Here is a 10,524-nt window from a genome sequence, read left to right on the forward strand (position 1 = left end):
GTTACCTTTTCACTCTCAATTGCTCAAGGTACAACGGGAGAGATTGTTTACTAATGCCAAGGTAGGCTGAGCCTTTGTTCACAAAAAAAGCAAACTTCAGATAGTGACCTTATAAATTCTTTAAGGAAAAATCTTTTTGAGGGTGGAGTCAGACATGGAAACATTATGAAGAACAGTTCCAGTAAATGAGTAAGAATTTTGCCTGCTGCAGCACAAATGACATTATTATGCCAGTTATTAATTTAGCCATGTCTTCAAAATCAGAAGTGATTACTAGAATAAACAATGAGGGAAAACCCAGATGATTATGTAATTTGGGGCTGTAGACTAACGTGTACCTGACATTTTTTCTTAAGTGCACCTAAATTTTTAACTACGTGATGTTCTGAGTTTAACAATAACAGCTACAATGTTTACCTCTATTGGGAACAAAAATCAATGCTAAAGTGTTCATTTTAAATCAATTTTGAAACTTAAATGGAATAGGTTCAAGGAGGGAGTGGACATGAAGACATCTGCTTTACATCACTTCTTCCAAGCTTATCTGAATAAGGATAATACTTTTAACTCAATACTTTTTCAGGCAGCTTATAAACTCTGTACTCTTGGATAGATAAATGTAGCTAGTTTCCCACTCTTTCGACCTTCATCCTCATTATAGCAGTACATAAAACCGCATTATAGTACAACTACTACTGATGTAAACAATAATTTATCACGTATGGCATCAGAATAACGGTCGTATGGACAAGTATACATTTAAGTTGAGATTTATATGACCGCAATAAAAGCACATTAAACAATAAACATTAAACAACGTGGGATAACACCATGCCAGACTGAAATCCATGGGAATTAACTCCCACCTGCCCAGAGCTTCGGAAGTCCCAACTAAATATTCGGTGCATCTCTCTGGCCCCACCTTAATAGATTTAGATGCCAGTGAGCCACTAGGAGCGTGTCTCTGGAAGAATTGTGTTTTAAGGTGGAACGATATCTGCGCCATCCCGTCTGCTTTTCTACTTGTACGAGTCGCCTTTAACAGATTATAAAGCAACTGAAAATTCTCGCGATGTTATCTGTCAGAAATATCGCGATAGCACCCTAGAGTTACAAATCGGTAGCCTATTGGTTTGAGGACGCTGTTGTAAGATGGCGCCCAGTGGAATATGAGTCTGGTGGGGAAAAAAGGAAGAACTACAGCTAACGGAAAAAAGCAACCCATTAGGTAGCTGCTAAAAACACCAACAGTATTGCGCCGTCTAGCTTATTAGAGGAAAACCATTGTGGATGACTTAAACTTCGAGCTGTTAGAGACAGGTAGCCAATATCCATGCTAATACTAGCCTATTAGCTTTAAGGTAATTAGAGAAAAAAACAGTAAAGCGAAACTGACGTAGGATCGTTTGTCAAGAGCTGATGGTTTGAACACACCTTTAATCTATTGCGAATCGATAATTGCCATCTTAATTGTTGGATTTAACGCTTGTTTCCAACGACACAATGATTGGCTTTATTTTGCAAACAACACGCGGCTAGTTAGCAATGCACCTGGCTAACCTAGCGCGTTGTGTAATCAACAGCTTGGTTGGGGTCTGTTCAGACAGGTAGCCGTAAACATTACAGTAGCATAAATCCAATTTTAAGCGTGCCCGTTTCATCCTGAATATGTTGCCAACCCAAGACTGCTGCGTTCGATTTGGAAAGTGACCGCGCTTTTGTCCCAGCTCGTTTACACTCAGCCGGAATTAACCCTTTCCTATTACAATCTCTCTCTGTGCTATCACCAGTCATTTAGCTCTGACTGCGTCCGACCGAAGCTGGTGTTGAATAAATTTAATGTAGTCATCTTTTTTTAAATTATTTTATTTATCATAGTTTTAATTGAAATTCAAATTTTTGCTTTATATCTTTTGCTCCAGGTTTCCATCTCATCTAAGGGATAACACTCTGCAGCTATGAATAATGCCATGGATAGCAGCAGCTCATATGAGGAGCTAGTGAGACAGAAAGCTCGGAGCATTCCCCAACATCGTATGAAGGAATTCCTGGAGTCCTTGGCCAGTAAAGGTCCTGATGCTTTGCAGGAGTTCAGCCAACAAAGTGGAGACACTACAACCACCACTGCGACTATGGTTTACCAACAAGAGACCAACTGCATCTATACAGACAGTACAGAAGTGGCTGGGTCGCTGTTGGAGCTGGCATGTCCGGTAAATGAAGTTTGTGTGCTACACCCCCCAAAGCAGACTCAAAAATGTGTTTATATATATATATAAATTGCATGCATGTATAATATATAGTGTCATGAATTCTAAGTGCATTCATTATGATGCATATATTGCATACACAAGCATGCAAATTGTGAATTGGTTGCATGCTTGGTTTCATGGCAATAGATGCACACACTTGTTACAAATAATACCCTGTAAGATTTGTTTGCTTCACCTGACTTCCTAGCTACTAAAGCACTGATTGTTGGATTTTATTTTTGGGTTTTGAAGTATTTAAGTCTCACCTTGTCTAATCTTGGAGATCTTTTACCAAGTCTAATCAAGAAAAGATACACCTTGAAAAATAAGATGCTTTTAAATGTTTGGAGCTCTAATCTAAGTAGAGGTAATTGTGTGTGTGCAGTTGCTTTTTCCATTTCAGTTCAGTTCTTATATAGAAATATTAAAGACTCTCCTTTTGACTCAGGTGGAGCTTGATGTTGCTACTACGTTGTTTTCTATCTGTTTTATGTACATTTTATTTTCATCTCTAGTAGTGAATTATGTTGTGTGTGTGCTCCTGACTTTGCAATTTAATTAGTTATTTATTCCTGATCGCTTCTTACTTTGAAGTATTTTAGTGGTGTTTATTTAATTACTGCAGTGCAGAAATTCTCTACAACTTTATTTGTTTATCTCAGGGTTTTCAGATGAAGGGCAAGTTATTTGAAACTTTTAGATGCCTTTCTAGTCCAGGACACCTGAATTAAATAGTTGAAAAATGTCTGCAATTTCATTCTATGTTGATTATACAGATTTCTGCTAATGACATTTGTATTTGATTCAGGTGTGTTGAAGCAGTCACCTGGCTCAGTTTTTGTTCACTGTGATTTCTAATGTGGAATACAACCTTAACCAAAATGACTGCAATATATACATGTGTAATTTTGTTTTGAATGCTTCTTTTAAACATGAAAACCTTGTCCTCTGTTTCAGGTTCAGGTGCAAGTCCAGCAGCAGATGCAGGACTCTGCATCACAGCAGACTGTCCAACAGAATGCAGAACAACAGATTGTGCAGGTCAGAATGTGAATTTTAAGAAAAAACGTTTTGTCATCTTATCCAGTTTGATAATATCATGATCCGCTTAATGTCCTGCTTATAATAATGCACAGGTGCAAATTCAAGGCCAGCAACAGGGTCAGATGCTTGGCCAGGTTCTCCAGGTGCCCGCTGGTTCCCATCAGCAGCTCCAGGGTGTTACAACTGCACAGCTGATTCAGCCTGGGGAACTGACAGAGGAACAGCAGCAACAGGTTTGTCCATAAACTATTGGTACTGGAGTGATGCATATACCAAGATGAAGCAGTAAACAGGTTGGGACTTCATTCACACAGCAAGTCTAGATTCTGAATTAGTATTCTTTCTTTCTCTGTTTGTTTTTTGTTTTTTTTTTACATAATGGCTAGAGCGTTTGCAATGAGATCTTGTAATAGCACAGTAGTCTAAAACACAGTAGTGTACTATAATTTTATTTATTTATTTATTTTTTACTTATTATTACTTCTGACCTTGTGTGTTTCAGCTGCAAGCCCAACTGGTGGCAGCTGTGGCAGGTGGGCAGCAGATCCAGATCCAGACGGTGGGGGCCCTGTCGCCAGCATCCCAAGCACCAGGAGTCCTGCAGCCAGCTAAAAAGCGTAAGGTGGACATGCCCATCACTGTGTCGTATGCCCTGCCTGGTCAGCAGGTAGCCACAGTCTTGGCGATCCCACAAGGTCAGGGGCAGCAGCAGAGCTACGTGTCGCTGCGGCCAGACCTCCTAACTGTAGATAGTTCCCACCTTTACAGCGCTACTGGTACGATCACCAGTCCCACAGGTGAGACCTGGACCATTCCTGTTTACTCTGCTCCTGCTGGGTCTGGGGGCCGTGAGCAGGTCACACACATTGCCATCCCCCAGGAAGCTTACGGGACGGTGCAGGTGACAGGGACAAACACTACAACATTGACCACAATGCCGACCCAGGTCACCATTGAAAGCGACAAGCTAAAAAGCCCTACTAGTCAAAGTCAGACTGTGCAGGCGGTTTCCAGCATAACGAGCACCGGGATGAGCAACCAAGAGGAAGTGGTTCACACTCTGGCCGCAAACACGCTCTTCCCCGCCCAGCTGATGAACGGAAACATCCACATTCCCGTGGCTGTGCAGGGCTACTCCAACGCCACACAATCCATTATCTGGGACCCCCAGCAGCAGGTGCTGCACACACAGGGACTGACAGGGCAGGATGGACAGCCGCTACAGGTAATAACAGCATCTTTCATCCTGCAGGTGTTTCATTTCAGCTCAGTGAAAGTTGTTTTTGTTTTTTTTTTGTTTTTTTTTGGTTGGTTGTTGTCAGGGTCAGACGGTGGTCGCAGAAGTAGATGGTCAAGGTCAGCATCAAGTGCAGGTGCAGGAGCTGCTGCTGCCCGCAACCCTGAAGCCAGAGGAGGGGCTGGACGTGTGGCGGCTCTGGGCTCAGAGGAAAAATGCAGAGCTGGACAAATCGGATCAGAACAAACTTGCTCCAATAGGCCGTGAGAGACCATGCATTTTACTTAGAGTTAAAGTGACAAACAATAATTGGTATGAACAACTTTCCCCATTGTGGGATGGTAAAGGATTTTCTGTTCCTTTCTCAATTGGTATTTTTCCTTATGTGTTGCTTCAGGACGCCAGGCGCTCCGTTTTCAGGAAGATCTGGTGTCGTGTGCCGTGGCTGAGCTCTGTATGGGTCTGTCTCTAATGACAACAGAGGCTCAGGGCCTTGAAGGAGAATCATACGAGGCAGATGTTCTTTATTATGTTTTTCTCTGCATACAAAAGGTTAGTTACACTCATTCATCCCCAAAACTCTCTGTTGATCTGTAGCAGGTTTTAGTTAACACAGAATAGAAATTCAGAGCTTTTAATTTGCGTAGTTTACAATTGAAGTTGGAAAAATTATTTTGTTCCAATAATCTTAAAACTAAATTTTCCTGCCTTCCTAACAGGAACTAAATGGAAGTTTCTAAAGTGGATTTTGACATTTTGATAGAACTCTAGGGCTTGTTTCATTTGTCTTTGCATTCAATAGACTAGAAGTTAATGGCACCACTGATGATCTGCTTCTTTTTCTTCTTCCTGCAGTATCTGTTTGATAACGGTCGAGTTGACGACATTTTCTCAGATCAGTACTATACTCGTTTTGCTCATTGTCTTCATCTAATCTTGGACCCCTGGAGGCCGTCAGTTCATCCTCTAGGTAAACCCATATAGCTATTTATTTTTTATTTTTTTGAATTTGCTGTGTTACTCTGCATAAATTCCCTAAAAAACACCTGTTCCTTCAAACCTTTACAAGGAGTTCCAGCTGCATGTGCAGCAGTTTTCTAAACCTACCAGCTTTTCATATTCTGCTCTTTAACTCTTTCCCCAGGGTATGTTATTCCCAGTCATGTAACAGAGGAGATGCTGTGGGAGTGTAAACAGCTGGGTGCTCATTCTCCATCAACACTGCTCACAACTCTCATGTTCTTCAATACAAAGTGAGTTTCAAAGCTCTCCAGTATTCTGATGGTTCTGCAGATAGTTCATTAACAAAAAGGATTTTCTCCATTTAATGATGTATAATCAAATGTCGATCAGCATTTGTCTACTGTATATCTTTAGTAGTCTACCTCATTTGTTGATGTTGGTTTGTTTTCCAGGTATTTTCACCTAAAAACAGTGGATCAGCATCTAAAATTGGCTTTTTCAAAGGTGTTGAGACACACCAGGAAGAGTCCCAACAATCCCAAAGACAAGAGCACCAGCATACGGTACCTAAAGTCAGCGGAGAGGTTCATAGGACAGAAAGGTAAGAGGATAAACAGATGTTGAAGTCCTTTTATAATTGCATAATATGATTCAATTCAAACTATTGACCAGTGGACTTAAAAAATGTTCGTGTGATTTTCACTCTTTTTAAAAGTTCAGTAGTACTCTCTTGTAGACTGTGTAAAAATCCTGCTTATTATGTTTACTCATGTATGAGGTCCTCAGTAGGCCTATCACAAGAAATAGATCAATGATAAATTAAAGCAAGCTCAATAATTTCCATTTGCATAATTTACTGTTTTCTCTTTCTGTTAAAAGAAATTTTTGGTAGAAAAACTTGTATTTGTTCTTTCTGATTAAATCCAAGAAGTTGGGTGCTTTGTTCTCAACTTTTTTTTGAAGTACAATTTTCTTTATTCATATTTAAAAAAAAAATTTTTGTTGCTGTTGTTTTGTTTATTTTGGTTATATGAAATATCTTCAAGTTCTAGTTTCAAATGTTCATTAGAAATGAAGGTATATTCATCTTTAAGACTGTATTCTTGCATTATAATGCCATTAACATTATATCACTTGAAAATGGTCTCAAAACAATATTATTGTTTATTGCAATAACTTCTGTGATAAACATGTATTGAGCTCACATGTGTAATCAGCTCTAAACCAAATAAATTCACAAAATTATTTGTGAATTTTGTCAGATTTTTTAAAATGCTTTTACACAAACATCCTCCTCCTCAACTGTTGATTGTTTTTGTTCAGTTTTTTTTTTTTTTTTTGCATGGTCTCTTTTGCCAAGGTAGAACCTGAAAAAGCTGCACACACCTTGTGCTTTCTGATAAAATCTGAAATGATGCGTTGCAGTTCTCCATTGAGAGTAATGATGACTGTTTTTACTTCTTATTCAGTGACAGATGACATGTACTCGGAACAGCTGGAGGACCCTGAGAACCCGCTGCGCTGCCCTATCAAGCTCTATGATTTCTACCTCTTCAAATGGTAAATAGGAAGCGACTTCTTAATAAGATTTAGTTTCTCTTAGAGGAGCTGCTATGATTAAGTAAAATTACTAGTTGGTGTAATTGAAAGGGTGTGAAGATGCTGCACTCTGCGCTGAAGAAGTGTCTTAATTTGCAAGATTATTGCTGTTGAGAATCTGAAAAAAAAAAAAGAAAAGATTGATGTTGAATAATCTGGCTTCTCCATCTTTTAAAATGAATATGTATTGAACCCTAAATACCTGAACCTTATTTAGTTAGGATTTTTGTAAGGTCAGAAAATGTAATCTAATTCTACATCTTGAAGTCTAAAATTTAAAACTAAAGTTTGCATGTTCTATCAGGAATGCAGCAATGGGGAAAAAGTGGGGCTAATGTTGATATCTGATAGTAATGTAGCTGTTTGGAGGATAACTGATATTTGAGATTACATGTTTTTTACTAATGTTAAAACGCTGGAAAAATTGACATTTCCAATATGTTAAGTGATCAACATCAGTTAATGCAGATACACCATCCACTCTTGTGTTCAATCATTAATTGTTATCTGAATTGTTGCTCTTGCTGAATGATTTGGGTTGTTCCAAATCTACATATGCCAAGATGAATGAAAGCAATAAATGAGAGCTTATATGAATAAGCTCAGTTGCTTTCTGTTCAGTGGAGCTGAATACAGAAATCCAGGTATTTCTGTATCCCTAGATATCAGCTGTGCATGCACATTTCCTGAAGAGACAGGAGAATGGATTTATCCCGGTAGGTGATTCCCACATTCCAAGTCCAAGCCCGGTCTGCATGATATGGTGACTGGCTCGTTAATGAAGCCTTCAAACTGCTTCGCTGCGTAGAGACCAAGCAGCCTGTGCATAAGCAACACTTCGAGTTAAAATTTTCACAAAAATGCTCGTTTTTGTGGCGCATCTACATCTTATTTTGAAGGGATATGTAAACGTTACCATAGCGACCAGGGAGCATGAGGGCAGTGGTCGAGATGAGAGGAGGGGAGCTTGTGAGTCTTAAGTTTGTTTCACACAGCACAATTTAAGGATTGTTGGCCGATTTTCCAAACTTCTGTGACCACACACGACATGAGCCGATAAAAGTGCAACAGGTCCGATCGGTTTGTGTGTCAGCCACACGGCAGGAGCAACACACCACACAAGAACCAATTCCACTCAGGAACATCGTGGTTCCAGAAGAACATCCAGTAAAACCCCCAAAATGCCATACGTGAATCTAGAATAATTAAATACGGATGACCATATAGAAGCAGTAGTTATAGTTTGTGGACTAATTTTAAGCGATAAAAGATGTAACAGAAAGAAAAGGCATTTGATAGAAGACTGCAGGAGCATCCGCTCTATTTGCTGCACTATGATTTGGATGCGAGTTATGTTTTTTTGTAGTTAACATTTTTAACTGAATAAACATAACCATATATAGTATGGTATCTATAGTAAACATATATAAAAATGATCTTTACATATAATAAACATTTTCACATATCACCTCCGATGTCCACCGGACTCTCAGTTGCGCCATGTTTGGGATTCCTCTCCGTGCTTAGGTCACCACGCTTTCTGATTGGCTACTTGTCACATTCAACAGGCTGTGTTCTCGCTCCCAGTCAGGGAAAACCCCACAGGCTGCAATAATCAGGCCAAGACAATGTTGAATATGCCCGATTTTAGATTTGGCAAATTCAACACATCACCACGTAACACACCACACACTGCAGGACGTTGTAAGATTGTTGTAAAGGGAAAATCGGGACAAAAAAAAATGGCTTTAGCGGGAACACCAACATGCAGAAGCATTAGATGACGGTTCCTCCTGCCCCCCACGCGGCAAGTCTTGACCGGTCCGCGGTAATAAAAAGGTTGGGGACCTCTACTCTAAAGTATAAATAATCTAATTGCATTCAAATAGTGCATCAAAATATATATTTAGAGGCGTAAGATGAGCGTTTTCAGTTTTGATTTTTGATGAATAGGAAGAAAAATGTTTTTTTTTCCCTAAGCATTTTACATGTATATCACCAATTAGAGGGAAAATTACCTGGTTCTCGCACATAGCAGATTGATTGTTGCCTCGCTGTGCTTAGTTTGATTTATATAAATGTTGAGAGATTTAAGACATATCTGCAATAGCTGAACGATGGATAGTAATATATGAAGTCAAGCCCTCCCTCCTCACCTCTTTCCGTTCCTACTAGGAACTGTTTTCTTTCAGTTTGTATTGGGAGACTGAAATTTTTGACATTTAAATAAGTACACCCAAAAAATATCCTCACTCTTGTTTCCGTTGTGTTTGTACAGTCCTCAGAGTGCTAAAGGCCGTAACGACACCTTCTACCTGACCCCGGAGCCGGTGGTGGCTCCAAACAGCCCCATTTGGTACTCAACACAACCAATCCCCCGGGAGCACCTGGAGCAGATGCTTGCCCGAATCCTTGCTGTTCGTGAAATCCAGGACGCGCTTAACATGTCGGAGAGCGTGCACTAGTTGGACTTGAAGAAAGAAAGCCTTTGAAAGCTCGTCATGAGTAGTTTGCTCTTCTCACTCTCCTCATTTTCTTTTCTTTTGGGGTGGCATGTACCAGTTTATATCACATGCCGGCCTACCTTGGACATGAACTGTAAATACACTTAAAAAATCAATATATAGGGAGATTTGTCTCTTCGAGAGGGTCCCCTTTTTTGTCTTCGTTATGGCCAAAGGACGTAGAGTCTAATAATCTTTTAGTGGACCTAAACGCTAATTTAAAAGTTATTTTAACTGTTGGTTCACTTCACCAACAGTCTGATAAAATGTTAATTTTCTTACCTGTTTTAATCTGCAATATATTTCCAATTTTCACCATGATTGGCCTACACTATGCTGCTTTTCCTTTTCCCATTTATTGTTTTATTCCTTTGTCTGCCTTGGTCACTGTTGAGTCTCACAGTGAATATCTGTATAAAAAAAAAGAGAAAAACTAGGTATAAAAAATTCTTTTAAGTTATATACATTTTCTTTTCTGATATTTTGTTTGGGTTGAGCCTACTTATTTGGAGATGCTGAGCTTTTGAGGTTATTTGCTTAAGAGCACCCTCTGTTGGAGCTTGGTGGTATTAAATCACAGTAGTACTTAAATCCTCCCTGGATTTGATTGCAAAAGGCTGGCACCGCCTAATCTGCAGCTAATAGCACTTGCCACAGGGTGAAGATGTGGCGAAGGGAGGACTTGGATGCTGACATCTGCTGAATCCTTTATCTCTTGAGGACATCAAACACAAAGACTAAAGAGGGATCTAATGTATCATGTCCCCTGTACTCCATAAAAGATTTAAAGTGGGTTAGCCCTATATGTTCTATAATGTATAGTACCAGTAGTTTCTCCATGAACTGTAATGGGATTCAGTCATTTAAGGAGAATGGCAGTGCCTGTGTGTTTTTCAAACATGACCTTTTTTGTACAGCCACTACA

The 10,524-nt window shown here is 39.6% G+C and overlaps 1 protein-coding gene across 5 annotated transcripts; it reads left to right on the forward strand.

Annotated features, from left to right (window-relative positions):
* The first annotated feature begins 1,074 nt into the window (after positions 1-1,074).
* Positions 1,075-10,519, forward strand: LOC122838893 (transcriptional regulator QRICH1-like). 5 transcript variants are annotated; one of them, XM_044129926.1, is made up of 12 exons: positions 1,075-1,228; positions 1,923-2,213; positions 3,210-3,293; positions 3,389-3,529; positions 3,799-4,521; positions 4,619-4,796; positions 4,931-5,085; positions 5,389-5,503; positions 5,678-5,786; positions 5,949-6,097; positions 6,966-7,056; positions 9,374-10,519. In XM_044129926.1, the coding sequence occupies exons 2-12, from the start codon at positions 1,959-1,961 to the stop codon at positions 9,558-9,560; spliced, it is 2,187 nt and encodes a 728-aa protein (XP_043985861.1). In that variant the 5' UTR covers positions 1,075-1,228; positions 1,923-1,958; the 3' UTR covers positions 9,561-10,519. The 5 variants fall into 5 exon arrangements, with proteins under 5 accessions (XP_043985861.1, XP_043985888.1, XP_043985871.1 ...); XM_044129953.1 differs by having other exon boundaries at positions 1,112-1,361; XM_044129936.1 differs by having other exon boundaries at positions 1,112-1,320.
* Positions 10,520-10,524: the final 5 nt, after the last annotated feature.

This window comes from Gambusia affinis, linkage group LG01 (genome assembly GCF_019740435.1).
Source record: "Gambusia affinis linkage group LG01, SWU_Gaff_1.0, whole genome shotgun sequence".
Lineage (NCBI taxonomy): Eukaryota > Metazoa > Chordata > Actinopteri > Cyprinodontiformes > Poeciliidae > Gambusia > Gambusia affinis.